The sequence below is a fragment of the Aulostomus chinensis genome, chromosome 21, assembly GCF_037954235.1.
Source record: "Aulostomus chinensis isolate RoL2024-O1b breed Wild chromosome 21, RoL_Achi_v1.0, whole genome shotgun sequence".
Lineage (NCBI taxonomy): Eukaryota > Metazoa > Chordata > Actinopteri > Syngnathiformes > Aulostomidae > Aulostomus > Aulostomus chinensis.
This window is the reverse complement of record NC_141340.1, coordinates 16,040,006-16,067,901: the sequence shown is the minus strand read 5'-3', so window position 1 is coordinate 16,067,901 and position 27,896 is coordinate 16,040,006. Positions and strand designations below refer to the sequence as shown.

At 41.8% G+C, this 27,896-nt stretch overlaps 1 protein-coding gene across 6 annotated transcripts; it reads right to left on the bottom strand.

Annotated features, from left to right (window-relative positions):
- Positions 1 to 310: 310 nt before the first annotated feature.
- Positions 311 to 26,289, bottom strand: pfkpa (phosphofructokinase, platelet a). 6 transcript variants are annotated; one of them, XM_086192296.1, is made up of 23 exons: positions 26,047 to 26,289; positions 22,887 to 22,960; positions 21,215 to 21,292; positions 20,633 to 20,822; positions 19,880 to 20,045; positions 19,296 to 19,340; positions 19,054 to 19,162; positions 18,708 to 18,803; positions 18,215 to 18,310; positions 17,072 to 17,164; positions 16,440 to 16,565; positions 15,164 to 15,228; positions 14,794 to 14,863; positions 12,919 to 13,065; positions 11,668 to 11,738; positions 10,526 to 10,613; positions 7,758 to 7,910; positions 5,263 to 5,427; positions 5,050 to 5,111; positions 4,059 to 4,170; positions 3,347 to 3,446; positions 1,538 to 1,643; positions 311 to 1,245 (listed from the first exon to the last, which is right to left on the bottom strand). In XM_086192296.1, exons 1-23 carry the CDS (start codon positions 26,138 to 26,140, stop codon positions 1,089 to 1,091), a joined length of 2,463 nt encoding a protein of 820 aa, XP_086048422.1. In that variant the 5' UTR covers positions 26,141 to 26,289; the 3' UTR covers positions 311 to 1,088. The 6 variants fall into 6 exon arrangements, with proteins under 6 accessions (XP_086048422.1, XP_086048421.1, XP_086048419.1 ...); XM_086192295.1 differs by lacking the exon at positions 18,708 to 18,803 and adding an exon at positions 9,602 to 9,754; XM_086192293.1 differs by lacking the exons at positions 7,758 to 7,910; positions 18,215 to 18,310 and adding an exon at positions 9,602 to 9,754.
- Positions 26,290 to 27,896: the final 1,607 nt, after the last annotated feature.

Genomic DNA, 27,896 nt, shown 5'->3' with positions numbered 1-27,896 from the left:
TTAATCTTCCATTTCATTTTTTGAAATGATCAGAAACAGGGAGTGCTAAGTGTGTTTTCCACCACAAGCAAGCTGATTTCATGCCTTTCAAAAATGTAAATCCAAATTTCTAAAATCACGTTGTTGTTGTTTTTTTTTCATTTTAGCAGATCAAAGTTAATGTTTTTTACTTGTTCCCTTATATTTATGAATATGACCTTTAGATGGATTGGTTCAGCCATGGAAGAAATAAAAGATGATGCTAATCTAAGGAAAACAAAAGGTCAAATCTGATCGCACACGTGAAATGAATAAAATCCAGTGACACTAATCAGTGGGGTGCACTTCTTGGATTTTTATTTTGTGGGAAACATGAGTCTCTTACACGTGGAACTCGCTGGTGCATAGTGACAGACAGCTACTGAGTACAGCAATGCCTACACTTAATAATATATCCATGTTTACAGGCAAAACGAACAAAGTTAGAAAGATAAATATTAGTTTCAGTGTTGAGCGCAGCACGCAGTCCTCTTGACTTGCAGCAGTAGCTGTATTGCATCAGTCTCACATAAATATGCTGAGCCACACACTGGTTCTAGACTGGTTTGTACTGCAGAAACCATGTCTATTCTGTCCTCATGTGGCTCCGGGCTCAGAGCCGCCTAAGCAATTGGAGACGAAGAAAGTGCAATTTCATAACAACCGTGAGACTAAACATCCAGGACACAGACGCATGGCTGCAGGACAACTGTGTATGGGTTTGATATTCGGAGGACTGCAGAGACTATCTAGGTTACAGTTCATGAGTTCGTCAGGACAAAAACAGAGAGGAGTGACACTGAAGGTAATGGCTGCCCCATTTGCATCACTGCCTCATCTCATGTGGGTTATCATTTGGGGTTATGGTTCGGGTCGCCACGCGCAACTACGCATGCTTTTGCTAAGCAGATTGGGCAGCAATGCAAATCAGACTGTTACAACAGGAAGTGAATGGCGAGATGGCTGCTCATGGTATTACTGGAGCTCTGAAACAACACATGGACTGATACCTCACACACCTTCAGTAACACACTGATTGGACTTTGCAGGCCACCGTACATTACGAGCTTTCACATGGCTACGGAAGCGTCCGACTCTTTGGGCCGGTTGCGCACGACGTGTTCCAGCTGCCCGGAGTCTGAGACGTCGTAGCTCGTCTTGTACTTGGCGAGGATCTTCATCAGAGGACGCAGCTTTAACCACCACTGCTCCTTAGGGATCCTGTGGCTGCGAAGAGATTACAAACAAAACGTCAGATTCATTTCTGACGGTCACAGCGAGACACAGAGATGAATATGTTCTGATAAATTCAGGTTTTATATTCCAGATTTGTAGCGCGTTCGTCACAAAGGAGAACAGAGATCAAATATGGTCTGTTAAGTGTAAAAAATGACGCATTATCGCCACTGTTACCTGCTGCTGTGGCAAACCAATTTCAACATCATATATCCACTGCATGGAAGTAAGCATGCAGCGTTGTGATAGTCCAGAATGCACTTTAAACGGAGTGGTAACGTACACAAAGTCAGACTCCTCCTTGAGTTGTACAACAGGCTGGAATACCAGAGCCCTGCGGCGCATCCCCAGCAAACAGCAAGAATCCTCGCTGTTAGCAAACACTCGGCCTGCAGGAACAGATCAGAGCCGTCAAAGATAGAAACACAAGAACATCACATGGTGTAGCTGGATGGAAGACACAGCAGTGTAGAACAGACACTTGGCAGTGGGTTGGGAGGGATGTATAGACACAGAGCACAGTTCAGTCCTGAAAATGCCTAAAAGCTGGGGTGATGGAATGCAAAGGAGAGGTACGTTTTTAAACTGAACTCTGTAGGAGACAACAGCAGCGGCCAAATGTGAGTGGGAATCGCGGGATCCAGTATCAAGACGTGCCTCTGATACTTCTGATCTGAAAAATCAATGCGGGCAAGTATGCGAGTTTATAACCCTGATCTGACAGCAAACTGAAGAGTTGAGAAAACTCGGGTAAATTCACTTCAAAGGCAACTTACTGCTTTAGATCGTGCACTTTGAGGTCAATCAGAGTTTTAATTTTTGAAGAAAATCACCAACAGCTGCACCAAGTAATTGTCTTTCATTTTAATCATAATTCATAATTTTGACTTTAATTTTTTTTTTAAATTTCATAATACATCAGGCTCTGTGGTTTCACTTCATGTTTTTCAAAATCATGCGATAATAGGATTTGAGATCTTAACAGTACCCTTTTTGTCCGCTATGCAGTCAAAATTACAATAATAATGATAATAATTATGATGAGAATAATGATGGAGGTAGAGTGACCGTCTAACAACCAAAGGGTCGCTGGTTCGATCCTCACTTCCCCCGGTGACCGTGTCAAAGTGTCCTTGAGCAAGATACTTAAACCCCTAACTGCTCCTGATGGCCCTGCGATGGACAGGTGACCCGTCCAGGGTGAACCCCGCCTCTCACCCAGTGTCAGCTGGTTTAGGCTCCAGCCCCACCGTACAGCCCTTAACAGATAAACGGTACAGAAAATGGATGGATGATAATCCAGTGATAATGGCCATGTTGTGCTCTGTCCCTATAGCATAACGATAGCAGGAGGCAACGGTGGTGATGATTGTAAATGTGAATGTTTTGTACGGATTTATGGAGAATGGAGAAGAGAAGAGAAATACAAAGAAGTGACAGTTAAAAAATTAGACACAACTAAAAAGCGACTGAAGCAACATAAACACAGAAGAGAACTGGGGGCAAAGCAGCTAGAAAACTGTTATTCCTCCAAAACCATGCTCTCATATTTCCATTACAGCCGCACTGGAAATAATGCTGCATGGTTCCCACTGATGACGACTACTGGTATAATGCAGTGTGGTCCGATTGACAGCTGTATTCGAGCCTGCAGAGGCAGTGTGCTGCTATTAGACATGGCGGGACAGTGATGACAGACAGGGATGTGGAGCTAAATATAAAAAGATATAGATGGTCATGAAGCCAGCATCGAAGAAAAAAAGGATTTACCTTCATCTTATGTCATCCAAGTATATGGGAAATAGACATGAAGAAAACAAAGAGGAGTTTTAAGTTGTGTGGCGTTACCTTTGGACATACGCAGTGTTGTTTGAATTCAAACGTGACCAATTGCTCTCAATTATCATATGTCAGGCTTGCTAGTAACTGCTGAGAAATTAAGTATGTTCAGAGGAAAAGATGTTACGCCGATTAAAAAAAATAACACTTCAAGCTGCATGACAGAGGAACTGGAGTGCCACGCCTCAGTGGGGAGGGAGGATCATCCAGCACGGGTCATTTCACGATTATGTAACGAAACCGTTGACCTCACCTTGTCTGAATGTCTCAACCAGCTTTTTAGAAATCCACTGCATTGCTTTGGCCGAGATCTTGGTCCCGAAGTTACGGTCGAATGGAGACGGCGCACCTCCCTTTTGAAGGAATGAGAAATCCCAATGGCACAATGAAGCATAAGAATGACGGGTCCTTCTTAATTTTTCATGATAAACACACATTTCCTTTCCATTTTGTCGGGGCTTGCAACGGTTTGCCTGTATTGCAAACTGTTTGCATTCATTTTTGTATTTTTCTTGACTTGCGTCTTATTTTTTAAGTTGTCTCTGTGTTTTTTCATGTTTAAAAGATGACTCCCGTGATCTGATCACAGTACGGCAACAGGAAACAACAGAGGCAAATATGCACCCACCTAACTTTTTTCTTTTCTCATAACCAAATTTATGTTATTTGTTCGATATGCTCTTTTAAAAACTCCTAAACACCCCCCGAATCTACATTGTTATTGTACTTCATGTAACCAATTACTTGCTGCAGAGACAAACGGAGTTCTCCTTGGGGATCATCAAAGACATGTTTGATCCAGATTTATCCCTACAAATCTCAAGACGCACAACGTTGCAAACACAACAAAGCTGGAATGCGGCTAAGTATTAACAAAAATGCAATTCCCACACATACAGACATAGGAAATAATTATTCCTCAGGAATCATTTAAATTGCTACAGGGAAGAGTTTAGTCTGTGTACCTGCTGCATGTGTCCCAGCACATTCTTCCTGCAGTCAAACACTCCCTGTCCTTCTTCAGTGTAGAGCTGGTAGATGAAGTCGGTGGTGTAGTTGTCATTGCAGTTCTCATTCCTACACAACAAACGGAGCCTTCAGTTTCACTCAGTGCCTCCTGCATCAGCAGCGTCTGACTGGGTTCATGTTTGGGTGACATTACGATGAGAGCACACGCTGCACATTATCAGCAGCGTAACTGCTGACGTGGACGTGTTTCCTCTACAGGCAACAACTAAAGAAAACGAACACAAGCGCTCGGTACATTGCGTCAACTGGACAGTGATGCAATTCCTCTGCTAGTGGCTGGCATTCAAATAGAAGCTGGTACTAAATACCAAAAGAAACACAGGCCAGCCCCCAATACAGGCTAGCAAACTAGTGGAGGTTGGCAGGTAAGGCAGTGATTATTCCATGCACCATGAGTCAGCGGTTGAACACAGAAGCAGCTGGTCTGTCACTTGATTAATTAATTATTGAATCATCAATACTGCAGCGTAATCACAGCATTGTTAAAGCTGACAATTAAAGTGTAAACTGGCTGTCAGTATGTGTGGAGAAGCCAATTTGCTGCAGGAACTGTGAATTTATCCCTTTGTGTAATTCAAGATCTGTGCAACGTTTCACATGAAAAAAGAGGAAATGAAATTTATGTCCACAATCTTTGGCATTTAAGAACTAGAGGTCTGTCTCTAATATCAAGCTAGCAGCAGTAAAGGCTTGTCGCCCGTAGCAGCCGAGGTTAATAAAGGCCTGGGGGTTTAGGAGTTTGTTCCATGTGTAATGATAGTGGAATTTCACCGAGCTGTGTGCTTGACTATTCAGATCAACTGATGATTCTATCATTTCATTTCACTTGCTTCTGCCACTAAATGTGTGTGTGTGTGTGTGTGTGTGTGTGTGTGTGTGTGTGTGTGTGTGTGTGTGACTGTTGGAGCAAGGGTGTTGTTTTGTTACCTGAGCACCAGTCCTCTTTGAATGCTCGTCTTCATCTTCTCTGTCAAATGTTCAACGTTGGCCTGTAGGATCAAACAGCAAATATTTGTAAGCCAACAGATTGTGTTTTTGAGGCTAGTGGATGCTACCCCCTAGTGGCGGAATTGGGAGGGACTCATTTCATCACATAAAGAAGAGAGAAATGTAAGAGCGGATGTGGTACGAGTGTTCTACCTGGAGGTCTCTGATGTCAAATGGCTCCTCATAAATGTAGGCAGCATCAGCTCCAGCAGCCAGGCCGGCTGCGGTGGCCAGGTAGCCACAGTAACCCCCCATCGTCTCGATGATGAACACACGTCTCTTTGTCCCGCTGGCCGACTGCTTGATGCGGTCGCAGGTCTGACACATGCATATAAGCTGGCAGTGTTAGTATATGGTAGGTCGTTCCTTCAAGCTTATCATCATCAAACGTGTGGATGGCTGATCTAATAAAAGGGGTCTTTCTGTTAAACGTATCAGTTTTGAGAAATCAGTCAACGTTAGGAGTGTGTACTGATTGGAGTTCAACCACTGTCCAACTGAAATCACATTCCATCACCCTCGTTTGTGATTAAAACCCTCGCTCATATGGACAAGAAACACGATATGATCGCTTTCATCTTCTCCGTGAGCGGAGTTCGTGCTAGTCTTGTGTTTGGGAACAGCAGAAAAACAAAGCTTGTTGGAAACCAGTTTAAAGATGGGGTCATTCTAGAGCCATTACATTATCCAATCAGGAATGACTTGATCATAAGTTCAAGCAAAACTCTAGTCTATTGCCAGGGCAAATGTCTAGAGGGATTTTTTTTTTTGTTTCTATTAGCAGGTTGAGGAGGTGTGTCAGTGCCTTGAATGATTCACAGCAGCTGGTAAGCTGCCAGAGCGTCCATACACACGCGCGCACACACAGCCCTGCACAAAGTAAACACATTACTTGTTACAAGTCAAGAGCAGTGTGTCACTTGCCAGGATTTTGTAAGGCTTAAAGAGTGATTTGCAGTTTTTCCGTGATATTTGCTGTGCTGCTGGGGACCAGCTACTGAGTCTGGAAACATTTGTTTCGTGGCTCATTCAAAAATGAAATCTGCAGGACAACAGGTCTGTTTCTGTTTTTAAGTCAGACAAGAGAGAGACGTGGATCTGTGGCTCCGCGGCTCTGCATGCAAGGTTTCACACCCCCTTTTGCTTTATGTAAGATTTGGAGTTTGAAAATAACTCTTCCAGCTACATAGGTCAGTAGTTATCTACCTACTTGGGTGGAGGATTTATTTTCAAATAATATATTACAGGGAATTGCATATATTACTGCTAAACTATGGGGCACCATCAAGAAACTTGAATGTGATTAACAAAGCTGATATATGTGTGTCATGTAGGGTTGCAATGGAAACACCTCAGAGAATATCAGTGTTTAGTATTACAGAGGTATTGCTATGATTAGCAGTTCAAATGATTCACATAGGAATGAAAACATTTAAAAAAAGATCTTATTTTTATCATAATCTGACTGATTATTTTGGCCATAGAGCCAGGAAACTAGATATTAATTTGAAATGTTTACACAGACTAAGAACCTAGAATTTGCCACCACGGTCAAGCAGGTGTCCACAGTATAATAACCATCAATTTTAAGTCAGTACACCGCTGCAACCCTACAAAGCTGTAGTAGACAAACAGATGTCATGTAATTTCAGTTGGACGTTTCAGAAGGCATTCCGCTTAACAGTACAACAAACTGTTCCGGGGCCAGCTCTCGATCTGCACATGCCTCTATTTTATATTAAACAACTCATGCAGATTCGGGTTAAAATGCTGCTTTCACCAGTTAGACTGGAGTCCTGTACAAGGGTGAGAGAACATGAAAGGGTAAACTTTAGAATGTATTTACTGAACAAAATGACTATTATTTTTTTCAACATAAGATGAACTTCAGTCTGATAGTCCAATGCTAAGACTCAAGTCTTCTGTCGGGCGACTTTGATGTCAGTAAAAATTGTCAGTGTCACAAATTTGAAGAGGTAAAACCGCGTTTTACAAGGCTCGACCAATATGGGTTTTTTAAACCTGATACTAATTTTAGAGCAGAAAACATTACAGATTAGCGATATGTGCAACTGAGAGAAGGGTTGTTTTTTTTCCCTGTTCGTTGTGCACCAATACTGATGTGACTGTAAGCGTACTCAGAAAGCCAATGTTCATAATTTAATAGCTTAATTTGTTATTAAGTATTTAACATTCTCATAAAGACCAAAACAAAACAAGACAATAAACAAGGGTGAGGCACCGAAGCGTACGTTACACCATTTTAAAATCACAATAGACATTGCTTTCTGCAGTTTGTGTGTTGTAAAAATGAGTTGTTTTTTTTGAAAAATATCATATCAGAAAAACATATGCGCTGACATCTGTGAGCGGCCTGTGGAAGGCTGACAGCAGCTGACGCGTTGGCCAGCCGAAATTTTAAGTATCCAACAGAAACACTCTCAGTAAACTCTGAATTAGTATTAGGGTTAGGTCAAATTTAGGGTCATGATTATCTACCAAGTTGAATCAAATTCTTTACTGAGCATCTGTCAGACAGTTCATTGATTATTAGCACTGGATACACTGATGTGTGTGAATTTCACCCCCTGCATTAGCATCTTAACAAGGCGGCTAAAGCTGAGCGCGTGGTGGTTCAACTGCCTTACCTCCACAATGGCATTGAGGGCCGTGTCAGCCCCGATACTTAGATCTGTGCCTGGTACATTGTTACTTATGGTGGCAGGCAGCATACACATCGGGATGCAAAACTCCTCATAGGTAGCGCGTGCCTCAAACAGCTGCAGCAGACTCTCAAATGCCTGAAGCGGCAGTATATGAAAACACATTAGAGCTACAGAAGGCCAGCCATTGAGAGAGGAAAACCTCTCTAGAGCGTAACCTGCCATTCCAGCTCTTTCCGTGTGATAGCAGCTATGGCTTCCCTTTGGCAGAAAAGTGAGGAGACAAACAGATGGACAAGAAGAGACAGGGAATGGAAGGAGGACAGGACACTGAAATGATTCGTAGACCAAAGTCACAAAAACACATATACTAAACACACAGAAAAGAGAAGAGGACCGCAGACAAAGGAAGAGATGGGACAGGAGTCCGTGTGTGTTTTTTTTTTTTTTTTTTTTGTGGCCAAAATTTGAAAAACCATCAGAAATATCATGGCAGCCATATCTGCTGCGGAAGGTTATATGCAGGCAGGACAAGCACCGACTGAGACTGCATACACAGCAGGATGAGGAGAGGAAGATGATGGCAAAGCCTTGATTCGGGCTCAAGGGTGGTTTTATATGTTTGGGTTGTTTTTCATGTTCATTGGAGTTATCATCACAATGCTTTGGTAATAGCGAGGAGCTAGCTATCGATGTTTCCTATTGTTCCTCAGCATAGATGCACTTTCCCACTGTGAAATCAGTGTGATGTTAGAAAAAAAACTGCATACAAGACTGGCAGACACTCTACATGTATACTGTAAAACAGGCTGTCAGTTTGTGTTGTGAGCCATCATCATTGCATGCTATCAACCACTCATCCTGTTGTTAGTGATGCAGGGGGACAGAATCGCAGTCAAAGAAGACAGGCAGAGCAAACATGGATACCTGGGGGGGTCACAACGTTTGTGCACTTTACAGCATGCCACCATGCTGTCACCCATTTACTTACCCAACAGGGAAGGGAGAGATGCTACTTTGTAACCTTAACTTTTCATTTTATGATAATTTGGCTATTTTTAGACCTGAGCCTTATTTTGCAATGCTTTGGGTCTAAATGATTAACAGGGACAAAAATGATTGAAATCGGTCCGTTAATGAGACAAGATACTGGTGATGACTACCGTAAAGCAGCAGTGAGGTAATCCAACTGGGAATTCATTTGTAAACATTCTGTTGCCAATTCAGACGTGAAAACTGAAACTGTGCAGTGCTGTCTGTACTCTGCACTTCCCTTGTTCTTTCTCGAACTAAAATTCATGTTAACACTGTCTTTGTGCAACCACTCTTTCTGAGCAAGGATATTGTTCCATGACACGTCTAGTAACTGTAGGAATGGTTTCAAGAGTCCACTTTGTCTGAGGCAAAACAAGCGCATTTGATATTGACGCAGACAAATGACTTAGCGGTTGTTTTTTTTCGCTTACAGTGTTTCAATTCAATAGCTTACTGATCCCAACTATTTTTGTCTCAACTGAACATTTAGACCCACGAAGATGGAAAAATAGGGCCAGAGTTTAAAAATAGTGAAAGTGAGGACAGATCTAATTTGTCGGTCTAGAATTCTCTTGTTATTGTAAGGCTTCTCCTTCAGATGTGACGGATAGATACCACGCTCACAGGAATGTCTTCCAAATGATCCCGTGAGAGACTGGTCACAACACACTCAGTGAGCAATTTCTCCCTCCTTCAAACATGATTGCTGCTTGAGTATGTGCATGTGTGTGTGTTTTATATTTGACCGGGAGCTGCTGGGATCAACTATTCTGCTTGCCAGCCCCATCACTTACAGTAGTGATGGCATTCAGAGCTGTGTCAGCGCCAATGCTGAGGTCTGAGCCTGGCACATTGTTGGAGACAGTGGCTGGAACCATGACCATGGGCACACAGAACTCGCCATATTTCCTGCGCGCCGTTAACAACTCCAGCAGTGACAGGAAGGCCTGCAGGCAGAGCCGAGGGCTTTAGAGTCTGCACAGTTGGAGCTTTGGCGGGTTGGTTGGTTTGGGTGAAAGGTGCTACTTGCCACAAGGGAAGGAAAGACAAAAGTGTAGGGTGCCAAGGGGAGGAGCCAGGTCTATCACGACGGACAGCAGCGAAACAGACAGGTACTACTCCACACACTCACTTCATACGTTCTCTCTCACAAACATACATTTCTAAAAGTATATTCTACATTTTTAATACATTACACCATTAAACTCATTACTTTCACACATCACAAGAAAATTAATAGCTGGTGAGCGCCTACATGGGATTGCGGGAAATGTCTAGAAAATAGGTGCTTAATGTGTACACACACACACACACACACACACACACACATATATATATATATATATATACACACATATATAAAATCACTTTTAATTCAGTTTTCCTGAAATAAATTTGCCTCAAAGAAGAATACCCCTGTGGTATTAAACTCAAAGCACTAAAGAAGCACTAAACCAAATGTATGAGTACAGTTTTGGCAGGGCGTTGACTTGAAGTTATCTGGACAACAATGTAAAAAAATGAGATAAAACTGATGGAAATGATCAACAGTAGAATTCATTTATATTATAATTAGCACTGCCAGTTGTTATTATTGTCAAATATGAATTTTAACATGAAGCGGTAGTAAACGTATCTTCAGATCAAAAGGAAAATGAACATATATCTTATCAGCTGGATTAGATCAGCCTTCAGGGGAAGAAGTGTTTGAAACGTACCTCAAATCCACCAATAACTAGAAGTGCATTTATGTTGTGCGTTCGCATCTGCTCAGCAATTTTGTCAACATGCTTTGCAGGAAGTGTTCTAAGAAAAAAAACAACAACAACAACAAATGATGCATAGAATTAAAACAGCAAAATATTTTCACAGCATATCAATTAATGGACGTGACACTCGGCTTTTTTATTCATCATGATTAGCTTTAAGCTGATTGTGGACGAAGTAAATATATTTTAAAATGTACAGCTTTTGTGTCGTCACCGATCTGTGGTCTGGACAACATCCTACCATGAGTTAACAGGTGGAAGTATTTATTCAGCCTACCGGGTTTGGAAACACACACTTCCTCCCTGTCTTTCATTTGGAGGTCTTTCCATTTTCCCAAAAACATTTTCGCAGGCATTAAAAGGCAATGCTTGTTTTGGAAACACTGCTTGCCCTTATAACGTCCGCCATATGTTTATCTCTACTTCCTGCACTTATAGTATTTCCTCAATTTGTGCTCATGACTCATGTGTTTTTCTGATTGATTTCTTCTTTTGTAGTTTTCTTTTACACTGCTGTCATGTCTGCTGCTTGATTGATGAACATGACCGTAATCATTCTGCTGGTGACGTGAGGGAAAAGCCATTGCTGGATACGTTCATGCTCCGACTAAGACATAGAAAGAAGCCCCTGAATTAAGCCATTCTGCCAGATTTTATTCCTAAGGAGCTTCTTTAGATTTTACAATTATCCGTGGCAAGACAGACTGAAATGCTGATGTGAAAACGCAGCAATATTTTGATCTAATTCAATGAGGACACGGTCCCGTGCTTAGAAAGCCTGCGGCGATACACGCAGTGGAGTGATAGCTGGAGCTTTTTATAATATTGGTGCCAGTTCATTTGGAGCTTGATTTGGCGACTGTATTGCATAAGTAACAAAACACATGATCATAATAACTTGAGATAAAGTTGAGCTGATTTGAATGTGATGAAAGTAATTTTTCATGTACGCCTTAGCTGGCGAGTCAAGTATTCATTTTGGACACCGCACTTGTGAGTCACTCCTTCAACATAAAAGTAATTTAATGAGCATATCCATTTCATATGAACGACTGTAGCAAGAGTCCCGCTTTAATGCAACATATCATTACCTTTTAGTTCCCAACAGAGATCCACCCTGTCCTGTCCAGCCTCCGACATCAGCCCATTTAATCTCTTTAATCTGCAGGGAAGACAACAGCAACACATGTAACCTTGTATTTTATTTAAAAACATACTGAATACACCTTTTACTTGGCCAAAGCGATTGCTGAGAATGTGAGGTTTTCTCTCACTCTTTAATGTCTTAAGTCCTGAGTTGTGATGAGATGTTTCCATTCAGGTATATCTGTAACAACTCTGTATTATTACATGTTCTCCTGGGGTGCAGAAACTGTTAAGACAAGAGTTTATTTTCTGGACACACTCCCTAACATAAGGAACAGACCAGAGTGTAAAAAAAAGATGTGGTTAGAGTTGCAGGGCAGTGAAGTAAAGAAATCCATTTCTCCCGATGGTCTAATCTTCTTGGGGTCAGTTGGTGCAGCCTGATTTCGGGGCAGACAAAGGATGTTTAACTAAGCAGGAGTATTGATGAAGATAAATGATCAGATTTTTCATTATGCACTTGGCATTTGAAGCAGCCGCCGTTACATGAAGGGAAATTGTGGTTTCTCATTGTGAAAAGGTCGAGAGAGGATGCGTCAGAGGTGGGCGACACCTGTTTTACCAGTCACTAAACAGAAGAAACATTCTCAGATTCCAGCTCACTCACACATCGTGCAGCTCATTTCTTCATTAACATGTGAGTCAAACCTCAACTGAGAGGGAAAAACTATGTGAGGTGAGATCCATTGCGCGACATGTTTTCCATCAGTACATTGTAATGCAAATGTAGTACTGCTTTAAGGAAAAGTGGGTGGAAATGGCAACATTGGAACCTTGTTCAATGTGAGAGATACGCATAAATTACATATTCTATTGACATTTTTCTGCAGATCTGTTTTAATCTGCACATACATTAAACTGGAACACACTTTTACCTTTTCAAAGCACTAATTTGCTGTCTGTCATGATATGCTGCCCTCTATTGGCTTATCACAACACTGCATCAGTTTTGGCTGCACAGGGCAGATGAATTGAAGATTATCCCCTGGGATTGCCAGATTAATCTTCAGACCGCCAACAGTTGATGTGTGACTCATTAAGCAAAGCCAATTTTATTAGGTTATAGATGAATAGGAAGGAAAGAAACGCAGCATGTTTCATTTAGACATTAATATTTGATTCATTTTTCAATAATACTTCTTTAAGATCGTATTGATGTAAATACCATGGAGGTCTGTCAGCGCTTTTGTACCCACCTGTCCTTTGTAGAACCCTTCAAAACCGTCACTGACAGCAAACATCTTGTGCCCCTCTGAAATGCCCACCCTGACGGCGGAACGGACAGCAGCATTCATGCCTGCCGCTGGTGCGCCCACATTCAGCACTGCCACGTTGAAATTGCTCTGAGGGACAAAAATTGACAAGAGACACAACATCGAATTCAGAGCCTGCATTAAACACGGCAGAAACTGTTTACTTGTACATTGTACAGGAGGGAAGATTTTGAATAAATTTAATGATGGATACAAGCCGTACCCCTTCTGTTCACCAGTTGGGCTTACATAATGGCCACTAAAGTGTTTTTTGTTTTGCAGAACATAGCGATATCAAAGAGAAGATGAAAAGTAAGTGTGAATCACAGAGTCACTCACAATGTGATACTATCGCCACGCAGTAATTTAGGAGTAACTAATATATTGAAACACAATTTATCTATAATAAATCAGGATACCTGTGTAGCTAGACAGAGAAATATCCTTAAAAAGCAGGAATTATGAATTTATAGACTGCATTTTGATGTCAGTGTGCAAAATTTGACAACTGAGATGAAGATGTCCAACAAAATGCAGAGTCAGCTCAAAGCCTCTTGGACTCCAACACCAACTGACCCCACCCACGCACCCACCCACGCACCCAACCACACACACCCACATACGCACCCAAAACAACTTTCGTGGTCCAACAAGAAGGTGAAAGGGTGAATCAGTTTACAGCATCAACTGCTGCAGTAAAAAAAAATGGGCTTCAGTATTTCAAGACAGTATTGTTGAAGGAAGTATCGTGATAGCCTGCAATATCGATACTTTGTCCCACCACGTAATAAAAGGTTTTTGCTTCATCATTTTCCCCTGCTTGTCCATTTGCGTCATTTATCATGAATCCAATTCTTGAGTTATGGTTAGAAAAATGTGATCTGTGAGTCACAGATCACATTTGACTACCAAATTCTTAACAGTTGCCAATTTGGGACTCCCTCGAGCTGAAAAATAAAATCCATGAAAATGAGATGGACGGCCTGAAAATATAATGCCTCTGACCACAGCTGTCGCTGACATGAAGGGCTAAAGGCTATTTGGTCATTCTTGGGGACAGTTGATTTGTCTCTGCGAGAGGGACTCAATAAGAGCCACGAGCCTACAGTGGCAGGGAAAGCCAGACCTGATGACGGCTCCACATGCAGTCTGCCACGCTGTCTCCCCTCATCACTAATTTTCAGTCCTCCTGACACACAACAGCACCCGGAAAAAGGTTGAATAAGTCATTCCTCAGCACGGGGCGGTCTGCATAACAGATGAACTCCATGCCACCTGGGCTTCAAATTAAGCCTTTCGCTGTCGCTAAAAATGGCTTCATCACAATAACAGCTGACATAGCAAACAGGTTCAACAGCTTAGCATTAACTCGTCATCTTTGTTTTATAACTGACGGTAAGAAACAAATGACATGAAAACTCCTGAATGCAAGTGCGATCAGAAGATAAATACACTGTAAGGCTTCCGACTCCAAAGAAATAATCACATTACTTGGCCCGACCGTCCTTCTGCAGGCATCATTTCCTCTGTATGTGAGTCTCTTTTGACCTGGATATATCTGATCAAATAAACAGCAGCACAGTGCACCATGGCAGCAGAGGCCGAGTCAGTGTTTGTACGCAGACATTTCGGACAGCTTAATAAAATATTAAACACCTCAGCGGCTTGGGGAGGACAATTCGGTCCGTTTCAAAAACCGAGCGGAACAACATATGTTCCTGACGTGTTCCTGTGTTTTTTAGGGTGTATCAGGAGTGACTTGAGAGAGCTCTCTGTTAATAAAGCACAGAAATGTCAGGGTGCTGTGAGGTGACTTACGGTTGGCAGTTCAGATTCTGGTTTACGGTGCGCCAGCAGTTTGTATGTCTTCAAGTTGTTTTCAAAACTCCTTCAAAAAAACAGGCAACAGTCGATATGGTTCACTTTCAGTGGCAAGCGCATGGAGGAACATCACACAGAGTCAAAAATAGAAGGCAGAGTTTTTGAAATCAGGACCATGTTTAGGAATTATTCTGAGAGATCATCTACTAGATTATAACTGGGTGCTGAAAGTACCCGACAGATTAGTCTTGTGTTTCTCTACTACATCTGCCTAGACCAAACAACATCAATCTGAATTACAGTATCTTCACCAGGGAAATACTGGCCTTAGTACATCTGATTTGTCTCGGTGCGACAGCAGTCATACCTGCCCCGGAGTTTAACTGCTTCCTCAAACCTTTTCCCATCCATGGCCCTCTGCACCTCTTGAGTCTAAGGAACAGAGGACAGTGTTTCACTGTTATCAACGTTATATTGTCTCAATATTCTGTCCCCCCCCCCCATGTTATTTCATGTATGAGCAAGGCAGTGGAAAAGTAAATATCTGCAGATGTTCTTTGTGTGATGTCAATAGCGTTAAAAAAAAAAAAAGCATGACAGCTGGGCGCTGACAGGAAAATCAATGTCCGCGCTGATGTTCACCTCGTCAATGTCTGCTAATAACCAGAGACCATCTCTCCTTTCTGTAGGTCGAGAGATAAGAGGGCACGCTTGTCTTTAAACTACAGCGCAACGGTTGGTCAACAAGACATGGAGCGGCGGTTATTCATCACTGGTCAATCCATTGGAAATACTCTCATTTTCTCAGACACTTTGAAAAATAACAAAGACTGTGACAACGAATTGTGCTGTTGCTCCAGTAAATCGTAATTTACTCTGCTTTTATTGCCGTCCATGTCCATTCTTCTCATGTACATGTGCTCTGCCCCTATTATAAATGACCTGTTTTTATGGCATGACTTCTGTTTTAAATGGGTTTCTTGATTTAGGGTAGCCATTTCCAGACCTTGCCATGAAAACTGGCCTTTGGGATAATTCTGTTCATTAATTATTACAATTTGTATTAGGCTTGCAAATTAATTAAATCAAAAAATAAAGTAAAATAATAATCCGGGCCAGGCAGAAAAAAAAAAAAGTTTTGAAATTTCCTGTTCTCTATGAACCATTTTGCCAAGTCTGACAATGTAAGAAAATAAGACAGCCAAACGCTCATCGGCATTAAGACACAAGTTAACAGTGGGTGCCTCAACAAAGCTTCTTTGTGTATAGCTATTCAAATGAGCTGCTATTACATCACCTTCCTGCAGGCAGCCATTGTCAGCCCTGCCGAATGCTCTGGATTATCATTAACCAGACACAACTGCCTCTCAAACAGCAGAGCTCTCTAGTGAACATTAGCACCACTCCAGGCCCATTGGGCTGTGCTGTTTGTCATCATTACTTAAGCTCCTCAAACCTGTTCCCATTGACTCTGCCTCTCTTGTGCTTCCATAGTCATTTAAGGGCTTTTGTGTTTGCCTGCACTTTGCAGTTACTTTCCCCTCAGCCTCTTAACTCCTGTAAATATTTCTAAGTGCATCTGTGAGTTACTGTGTTATTTGTGTGATGGTCTTGGGTTGTTTCCAGTCCAGTCCAGTGCCTACCATCTGTACACACTCCATCAGAGGCAAGCGCACTGACTGGTTACCACAAAGAGAGACCACGCAGGCTGGCGTGTTGGCCGTGGTCTCCAGCAGGGCTAGAACAGCCTCCACACCCATACGACTTGCCTGTTTGAAAACACACACACACACACACACACACACACACACACACACACACACACACACACACACACAGGTAATACTGCATCATAGATATAACCACCCAATGTGTTTTTAATATACACAGTTGTGATTTCCTTTCACACTGGAGTCAAGGTGTGACTTCCTCAGAGCAGTAATCGCTCCTCAGCCCCTGTTTCTCTTCCATCTACCACTGTCTTTGATGCAGTCCTTCACGTGCCGAGCCATAAATCTGTTAATGTGCTTAACTTAAAACCATTTCTCCTCAGACACATGGGATTAAACGGTTGATATCCTCGGCAACTTGACTTTCCAAACTTAGATTACAGAGCAAACATGAACAGAGGGTTACATTTTTGCACATTTATGTATAGAAGGCTTAAAAAAAGTGAATGTTAGGCATGTATAATATAAAAAGGGACTAACTTGAGCTTCTTAAATCAGAATCTAAAATGAATTGGAATCCTACATAACTGAATTTATGGACATACCAGGATGCGGTCGAAAGCAGAAGGAGTCCCTCCTCTCTGTACATGACCCAAGATTGTCACTCTTGTGTCGAACCCCAAGCACTTGACAACAAGCTAGGAAGATGAAATGCACAGGTATGAGCAGATGTGAAGACATTAGCAACAATATGCTGAGTTATTCCTGTCATAGAGTAGCACAGGAATAAGTCCTAAAACCCCAAGGTGTTACACACTAGCTGAGTCTATATCAATATTTTGATCCACGGAATAAAACACATCACTAAATACATGCTTGCGAATGGCAATTGCTAACTAGTGGGAGTGGGCATAACAGCATAACATTAGCTTTGTGCTTCTATCTGTTGCAAAGAATTTTCAGAAAAGTGCTCTATTTGTAAGGATAATCATACACAACAAAATTCTCAAACTTTTGTTTCACTACTTGGCTTATTTTAGTCAATGATTGAGAATCAAATATAAAATTCCATTGGCTTTTGGACGGGGGAACGAACGAACTAACTAACTTCCAGGTTGGCCTACAGAAATACATCCCCTTTGTGGCACTAAATTCTCAAAAATAACAGTAAAACTCACATACATGAACACAAATACAGTACACAACATATCAGAAAAGCTTAAGAGAAGGGGAAACAGCAAAGCACAAGCAAGCCATTCTAATTTTTCAGTCATGTTAGTTGGGTGGGGTGTGGTGGGATGGGATGGTTGACTCAAATCACATCCCAAAAGGTGTCAAGTTAAAAAAAAAACAGACATACTTGGGAGTGAGGTACTGTACAGGAAAAGTTTCACATTTTTGTCTTTAAAGGAGCAGGAGTGCAGGGTCACAACAAACTGTTGTCATCAGGTTTTACTGGGAGAGTGTCCTAACACACAAAGTCAACATAAAAATAATAATGCACAAGTTAGTTTTGTATTCATGGCATTTGATATCACAAATGTCTTAAGTGAGGTCAATAGTTGTGGCAGTAGTAGTACCGAAGTACTATCAGTGACCTTACCAAACTAGAGTGTGTTTGATAGAGCATTCCAGAAACACAGCAACAGAGTAAAAGCCACACCAGGGCAGCAAGACAGTAGTAGAGGTCATACAAGAGGCAGTAGAAGCTAAAGTTCAAGTAGCGGAACTTGCCAAACTGTACTTACATCCTTAACATATTCAGTGGTAATGGGTTTGTTGCTACGATTAATCGCCCCTTCAGCTACAATTATGATATTCAGCCTTTTCATCCCTGCTCGGTTCTACAAGGAGGGGTGGTGGAGAGACAGCATGACAGAAAAACTGAGACTGTGACTGTGACATGGGCTTTCAGAAGCACGGGACACGGACGGTGAGGACAGCCCAGGAGCTGAAAAGAACACCTTATTTCATTGAGAGCCTAAATGTCATCGCAGCTTTTGTTTGCACTTTATAATCAGCAGTGCCCAACCGGCCGAACTGTTTGTCATCATATTATCAGGGGCTTAGCACACATCATCATGATTATCTTGTTTTGCTCCCACTTAAATAAACTAATGCCAATCATCATGACGAGAGCAGGATATTTAGGTAATTTCTGATTGAGGCTCAGGACACGAATATCCACCAGTCAGGTCTCCATGCTTCTGGCTTCCCCTTTCTTCGCGCTCAGGTACTCACATCCTTGACAAAACTAGAGGTTATAGGCTTCCCATGCCTATCAATGGCTCCCTCTGCAACTATGATTATGTTCAGCCTTGTGCCCCTGGAACGGGTCTGAATCATAGAATAGTATCATTTTTCCATACAGAAAAAAAATATAAGAAGACATAAAATGATGGACACAAAAACAATTTAGTTTTTCACAAGAGCCTTGTCTCACAAAAAGCAATTCTCTCAGTCTAGAAACACAGCAAAATACTAACAGCGGTGTCAGGTTCAAACAGTATTATAAGGAAACATTACACAGCAGGAGTCAGGTGCAATACACTGGGTTCACTGTTGTGACTAATAAAGACTGTGTTACCGCAGACAGTTTTTGACACATCTTTTCTTCCCAGCCGTCCTCTGGAGGCATCTCAGGGATCAACACCCAGTCTGCCCCACAAGCCAAGGCGCTAACCAAGGCCAAGTAGCTGAGACAGTGCAGAGAGAGAGAGAGAGAGAGAGAGTGGGAGGACACTGTGTACATAAACAGATGCGATAACGGCTTCTGTCTGCCATCTGAATAATCTGGTAAATCCATAATCAAGTTCATCAAAATCTTACCCACAGTGTCTGCCCATGACCTCTAACACAAATGTCCTCTGATGACTGAAAGATAAAACCAGAAAACATGATTTAGAGGTTCTTTTTTTTTTAATATAAAACTACACTTGTTCATACTAAATACATTAGTAAGATGATGCCGAATGCAGTGGCAGTTAATGACAACGTGACAATATTGTGGTCAGTACACTCAGCAGCAATAACACTGAGCAGATAGAATGAGCCTTTCCCTACTGACAACATAGGTGTGCTGGAGGTAGCAAAGGTCAGTAACTACTGCTTTACTCAACAGTCCCCTTCTGGATTTGAGCTCACCATGACAGTATGGTAGGACAACTTGCTGCGCAACGAGGCTAAAACCCATGGACGCTAGGGATGCACTGATTGTGAAATCCTCGGTAATGTTTAAAATTATAATTTGGCAGATGGCCGATATTCTGATGTGTTTTATTTGTTCGCTTTCGCCCATAATGTCATGTTTCTTCGTTGCTTTTTTTAATCGTATCTAATCCGTTCAAAAATCAGGTGTGGTGAATGTGTCACCCTGTAAATTGGACCTGGCTCTGCTCCCGTGTCCTCCTCACCTCTGTGCTGTTGTCATGATTGCATCCACCACCTCAATGATTCTGTGCAGAGCAGAGTCAGTGCCGATTGTCATGTCAGTTCCACAGAAGTCATTATCGATAGAACCGACCATTCCCACAATGTGAAGAGCGGAGTAATTCTGAACAGACTCGGCCTCAATGGAGCCTACAAGAACCAGACATTTGGGGTTAAACCAGTCGCTCCTCTGTTTTCCGGTTATTTCTACAGCAACGGCTTGTTGTCAAAATACTAAAGAGGAGCAGCAAAGCTTTCAGTGATGGAAACTGCTGAGTTTAGGGAAATCCACACCAGTACGTTACTGTAAAACACATCTCTGATTTTCAATGCAACTTTGTTCGGGGACTTCATTCCGTTCCTGCATGTGGGAAATTTTCAGTTTCCAAATTTGCAAAAATGTCTATCATCATCAGATATATTTGTCAGTTTACAAAAAAGTGTTCACTAGGCTTTATCTGGTATGAAGTGATTTAATCATATCAGAGCATACCTTCAGATTCAGCTCAATTTTTAGAGCATGAAATGAAGATTTGGCTTCATGTAAAGAGAAATATTTTCCCTTCGTGTTAAGTAGAAAGACTGAGAAAAGAAGGCTGATATAAAACCTAACCGCTGGGGCAACTGCTCAATATGGAAACAAATGCTGCAGACTGTCTTCTTTTTTTTTTTAAACTTAAATTAAAACAAATCGCATTCGAGCAAATGAGAATGATGGATGAATCCCTCTCTACTACCTTGTTCAGCCAGTTCTCCCAACAGTCCGCTCCATTCCTCCCTGAACAGGTTGGCTCCTGTTAAGCTGCCGTCTCCACCGATCACGCACAAGTTGGTGATGCCACGCTGCACCAGGTTCAGAGCAGCTTTCAGGCGTCCCTCGTGGGAGCGGAACTCTTTGCAGCGGGCACTGCCAATAACTGTCCCACCCTTATGGTAACAAGGGAAATGTCCTCAGTTTAATACACTCGTCATCTTTCAACATGGTGTCAGTTTTTAACAACTCAGTCCTGGGTCACTGGCGCAGTGGAGGGCTCAGTGTCCTGCTTCAAGGAACTCTGACTGAATAACTTCTTTTACAACTAAACGCCCTTATCTTTTCTCAACATTACTTGTTTGTTCTTTTTGTGCACTGTTGTATTTTGGCTTATTTTAAATTCAATGTTTGCAGCTCATCTTACTGTCAGGTGAAAGCTGAAGAACAACAACAATAACTTTTTTGATGTTTCACCCCCCCCCCCCCCAAAAAAAATCCTAAAGTTCACAAAGAAATGCCTAGATACAAGAGCAGCAGGACAGCCTTTTTTTATATAATTACTCACCACTTGCAGCATGCTGGAAACACTTTCCCATGTGGCCTCCTCTATGTTATCCCCACCATCCACCATACCCTGGTATCCCTGATTAAACAAAAACACAAGGCAAATGTCTTAGTTAATGAGTACCGAACATACAAAACACTAAAAACAGCATTTAGTTTACAGACGTGACGATTACCCAGTCAATCCTCCACTCTTCTTCATTGTAAAACTTTCACTACTTCACTATGAAAAACTTAAGAAGTCAGTATGTAGTGTACGCTTCTGAGGCTTGTGCACCTGTGTGGGAGGGGAGATTCATATGAGGCATCTGTGTAAGCCTCAAATCAGTTACGTAACGATACCGAGAGATGATACATGCTGGGAACACAACATGAACAAGCAGAGCACGGCCTCAGCCAAAGCTCCTCTGACATCTGCTACATTAGAATAAAAAGTCTAGACTTCAAAGAGCAGACAACACTCGCTGGCATTATGAGCCAGGGGGCGCACTTGGTGGGTGTTTACGCAACCAAACTTGGAATGTGTTTTGACAGGCTGCAAGTTTGTGGAAGACTGTCCAGGTGCAGTGACAGTCAAAGATGATATCAAGGTATTCCACGATTATTATTACGCCCAAGAAATTTGCAATGACCCTTATAATCGTAACAACGGTTAGCTCTTTTAGGTTGAACACATGTATTAATCGGATGTATTAAATACGTGTTAAGATGAGATTTTCCACCTGAGTGCATTTATTTTATCAATACCATAAAAAAGTTGACGTCAATCATCCAACCGTCAACGTTCACACAATACATACAGTTAAACTAGTTTAAAGCAGCAACCCAATGTCTACCCAGCATGCTTTAATGGTAGTTTGCAATGAACGAATTTAAGTGAAAACAACCAAATTACAGTTTGGTCATTGCTTTTGCTGAAACGACTATTGCAGGTTGAAGTCACTGATATTTCATCACCTAACGCTCTGAAGCACCGTTACAACCAGAGTGATACAATCTGTGAATGTCATCATCAGGATCCAATCCCATTACCCAAACCGACATCCCGTCTCCAACATGTTTCAGCGAAACAGAGCAAAACAGAGGGACGGATGAATATGCTGAGTAAGAGTTCAATCTCGCGAGCCTAGATGAGTTGGTACTGTTTTTGTTGCTGGCGGACTGCCCATCTCCACGACTGCAGCATCAGTAGTAGCAGCACTTCCCTTTTGTCAGTTTGTTTTTTGTTTTTCTACACTGGCTTACTCCTTGAGATGCTGCCACATGAACAGCTACTTCATCAACTGGTGGTAGCAGCACACCTTCAGACAGCAGAGCTACAGCAAGTAATAGAATTCATGCACGTTGAACACAGCAGTGAAACCACAAACAGTCAGTCTGGTCACACCTAAAACACAAATGGTTGTGTATGTGCGTCAAAGTCACAGTGTTTCCTATAGTGACCTGTGTGTGTGTGTGTGTGTGTGTGTGTGTGTGTGTGTGTGTGTGTGTGTGTGTGTGTGTGAATCTCCAATAACAAATCATGGCAGAAAGTCTTATTTCACTCACATTTTGATGTGAGTGTAGCAAAAGCTTTCTAAGATTTTAGCCACACCTGCTTTTTGAGGGGCGTCCATTTCAGACCGTTACAGTCCCATAGTAAGCAACATGAAGGGGTTAGTAGATACACTCACCTCATGAATAAAATACACTTTTGCTCCAACATATAACCCCATTCGAACTACAGCACGCACAGCAGCATTCATCCCTGGAAAAAAAAAAAAAAAAAATCAACATAATAGTAAAAAAAAAAAAAAAAAGATAAGATGAAATAGTCTGATCTTGCACAATTAAAACAACAAATTATGTTATGAACACAGAATACACATTTCAGAGTAGGAGAGGGATGGAATTTCATGGATATGAATTAAATGTCTGTCACAAGTCCAACTCTCCTCGATATGCCAAGTATCTAACTCATTGAGCGTGTGTATGTGCGTGCGTGCCTGTGTGTGTGTGCGTGTGTGTAAACGTAGGCTGTGTTTATCTTTGGCGCGGGCCCCATTCTCACTATGGGAGGAGACCATTTTCGGTCAAAAGATTTCCCTGCTCCTCCCACAGCCTCTCAGTTCCTCTGTGGGAGTGCGGCACAATGTGACTTGAATGTCAGTAGCTGGTTAGTTAAGCACTTGACAGTGAAAATAATGAACAGTGCTTTCCTCACACCAGGCGGACGGGAACTTGGCTGATCGAGGGAGATTTTAACAAAGAGAAAAGGACTCCAATTTATTATTCTACACCAGTTGGCAAACACTCCAAGTGTACTGGCAGCCAAGTTGTGCAGTTACTAAGCAACACAAAGGCCATTAGGGCAGGACAGAAGACAGCATTCAAGGAAAGGCCCAGGTTTTTAACATGCATGCTGAGTGATTCAGTCTCAACACGAAAGCTACCTCTTAATACAGATGTGAACACGCATACACATCTTCTGTCACTGAAAATAAGTTGGCATTTTTGAATGACACATTCCCTCATCTAAAAGCCAACAGGATTTAAATTTTTGGACAAAAGACTGAAATAAGGTAACACAACTCTTTTAAAGGTTAAATCCCATGAACAGCCCTGTCAGCCAAGACTCTTGGTGGAGACGATGGCTGGAGGTCTTAGATGAGTTTAAAAAAGAAAGGAGTCATCATACACAAGAAGGCTGATTCGGTTCCTCTGTATTTTATCTCGGTAGGATAAAAAAAAATCTTACAAGCGGATAGAAGTTTAATTCCTCACCACACTCTAAAGTCACAAAGCTTTTTTTCTGAGTCCTACATGGTGGTTTCTGTGAGTGCCTTAAGACTACAGAGGTTGTCGCAGGTATTCAAACATCATCACGACAAAAACAGAAAACACTTGAAGTAAGTTGTGACGTTTGTTCGCTGCATGTCAGCTTTGTGCCTCTAGTGATGACTTATTTACACTTCAAAAATCATAAAAGTGGTGTTTATTATGAGCATTATCCTGCAAGATGTCAACCGTTTGTTTGCCGGTTTGTGCAATAATCCAAAGTCCAGGAGAAAAAAAAATCTTTTTGGCTTTTATCGAAGGAACACGTGGCAATGCTAAGTTTCAAGCTGGCTGACAAAAAGGTGTCATCCCTGTGTCACTCTTCCGCCATCAGTCTTTTGAATTTTTTTTTTTTCAACAAGCCAAAGAACCAGGAAAGAGCCCATAACGGCCCAAGAGGGATAAATTGTTCTGCAAAATGTCAACTGCATGCCACGGAGCAGTTGCATCACTGTGTGGTTTTATCACGTACAGGGACACTCGACGAAGCTGAGCAAGGGGCCGACAATCAATTATACACATCCCTCATCTTCCTTTTGGAGTTTTTTTAGTTACATTTTTTTTTTAGGACGTTTCATAATCATTAGAGTTGGCCCACTCATTCTGCATGACTGACACTTTCTCATGCAGGGTAAGGGGAAGGATTAAGCAAAGGCCACACAATGCCCTCTGATGCCGACGCTCAGCTTCTGTCATGCATGCCACGTCCTCATTGGCTCAAGTTTACTCTGGGTCCTATTAAATACATTTGGTGTGTGTGTGTGTGTGTGTGTGGGGGGGGGGGGGTGATACATCCAGTGTGTGTGTGCACTCGAATGTGTTGGTGTGTTAGCAGTAAATTCTTAATTTCTCCTGAGCCAATGAAGGCTGCCAGTATCTTGGCAGGAGATCAAACTGCAAGAACCTCTGTGCTGCTTTTCGTGAAGTGGACGTGAATAAAATGCATGTGATGAGATTAACATCAACACTGATGATGGTATTTAGGCTGCCCTTTATGGATGTTCTAAAACAGATGAAGAGAATGGAATGACAGAGTACCAACATTAAACACCTTTCTGCCTAAAAAGACTTGAGAATGTTATGCCCTTTACTTCCAGTTCAATGATGGCCAGTCACCTTCGATTGAAAACACCAATGTTCTATCATCAACACCAGTAACTGTTCCAATAATGTGAACTCGCATGTTATTTGTTGGATTGGTTAAGTAAATGTGAGTAATACCTAATCATAAGCTAGTTGTTGGTGAAGTCAATGTAATAACTCCTACTCCATGTCCTTGGCTAGCGTGTCAGTACAGTATAAAATGCTCAACATCGTGTCAGCCAGTTCATGTGAAAGAAAAAGCCGTGCTGTGTACCACGTGATCAGGGTTTCCTCTGTGACGCAAGCCCCGGTGATGAAGCAGGGATGTATGCAGCCCATCACGTACACAGGATGAAGGCATCCCACCACCGGCCCGCACTGGGAGTTCTCTCCTCGTGTCTCATCTCACTGGAAAATTTTTGTAACGCTAAATTCTGCGTCTCAGCGGGTTAGCCTGACCAGAACAACCCGCAGTGCAGTGGCCCGCACTTGTATTGCTAAACACTTCCTATTTCAAGTTAATTAAACAGTTACATGTCATGAAATGGTCACATAAACCCGGTACTTGTGGGTGTGGGGGGGGGGGATACGTTTGGCCAGTGAGAAGGAAAATACAAGCTAGCTCGACCTTGAGAGCTCTCAGCTGTCATTGTGCGCAGCGACAAAAAATGCCATGAAATTCTTGTCAAGAGGATGCTGCGTTTAGCTTAGCAGGATATGTCTCGTTAGCATGCTAACTCGCGGGCTTCCTGAATTAATTGAATCAACCTATTACGGTTGTACCTGCAGCTGCTCCGCAATTCCCTAGTCAATAACGGATGAAAGCCTTGTCGTTACATCGCATTCTACTGATGAAGATGTGCGTTTTCGCCCTCTACGGGCCTGTTCGGACTCTGAGACAGTGATACATTATCTCTGACACTGTCATTTTACCTTGAGCATCCCCTCCGCTTGTCAGCACTGCGATGGCCTTCCCAGCTCCCGACAGGTTTTCAAAGAAGATTTTCTTGGTATCTGGCTGAGCCATTTTCACGGCTTCTTAGTATGCCCCAGTCCAGTCGGTGAAATGATACAGAAGACCAGAAAGAACAGACGAAAGGGGATGAAGGGCAGCAGTCGTCGGCTGCCTCTACCTCAGTGCGCCCGCTAGGCTCTCCCTCTGCCTGTTCCGCATCTATCCGCATAAACTCACCGAGGGAGAATGAGTGGCATCGACTTGAGCCAATCACACGTAGCGTCGTTAGTTGTTAAAACCAATAGGAAGACACACTGGGGGTGTTTTGGGCGGGGCTGATGTGGTTCGTAGACAACCAGGGAGCACAAATACAAAATCAGAGTGATGTCGTTGAGGGATAAACCCTCATGTTGAACACGAGGAACAAATTGAAACTGAAATCAGAATGACGACGCTGGCTAGTATGAACAATTTATGTCACCGAGGTGGGAAATCCTTCCTTTATCATAAAACTAAGTAGTACACAGATTGGGCTGCAATGACAGACCACATTTAGAAATAAACTTGAAAGCAATATTACGGCTGGACAATTTATAAATGACATAAGAGATCGCTTTTTGTTGTTGTTGTTGTTGTTGTTGGGTTTTTTTTACATTTTTTTTTCAGAATTTCTTTCAAACAAGAGTAAAACTTATAAATTGACTCCACACAAAAGCAGAAGCCGTTCTCAAGAAACAGACTTGGAAACATGTAAATGCCAATGATAATTTAATAAATCCTACGATGAAATTCTGTTTTATTATGTTTTTTAAACTGCATGACAAAGATAGAACACAAGGCATAGACAGTAGAAGGCACAAAAACTAAAACAAAAATAATAATTCAAAAATAAATCAGAGGATATTGCCAATGGATTTAACAAGTATATTTAATGTATAAGTTAGCAAAATTGTGGAACTGAAAGATAAGGTAGACTTACATGAGGTTATTGAGAACCAAAACCTCCTTTGGAACTCCTCCATTCGAATTACTGGTGTTGGTTAAAAGGAAACACTTTAAACAGTCACAATTTCAATCAAAAGTCCACTGACTGGACTGAAATGGATTTGTTGTTGATAATTACCAACTATGTAAAACTTTTATTGTGCAGGAAAACCAATGACACAAATCTCCAACGAATTCTTCTTACCCATCATTATTCCCAGTTCATGATTATAAAACTAAATGACATCACTCCAATGACCAACCTGTCCTTCGCTGTCAGTTCTCAAAAATGACTGCCCCCCGCAACCCTAACAGATAAGTAAGATTCCTGCAATTGGAAATAGGATAGAGGACAAAATAGACTGTTGTTCTCACTCACATGTTTTTATTTCATGCAATTTTACCGGACTATTGGTCCAGCTATTTGAACAGAATGTCTGCTATAATGGGAATTATTATACAGCCATCTCCATTGATTGCTATCTCTGGCTCTCCTGCTAAATCAGAGCAATCAATCCAAGTTCAAAAAGGAATTATTAATTTCACCTCTTGAATAGCGAGAAGCCTTCTGTCACTCAGTGGAAATGTCCTAATTTCCCCCCTCTTTGAAGCTTTGTTTTTCCTGAAACTTGAGAAAATTAAGTACACAATGAAAGGGTGTGCTGATGGTATTTTGGAAATAACAACCCTTTATTTCATATTTGTAGGATTTTGCAGGTCCTGCCAGACAAAGTGCAGTTGTGTCATAATGTTTGGGATTGGGTTGGGATTAATGTTTTATATGTTGTTATAATTGTAGGTCTGTCATTTTTATCCAACCTGTTTCAATAATATTTTGAAGAAA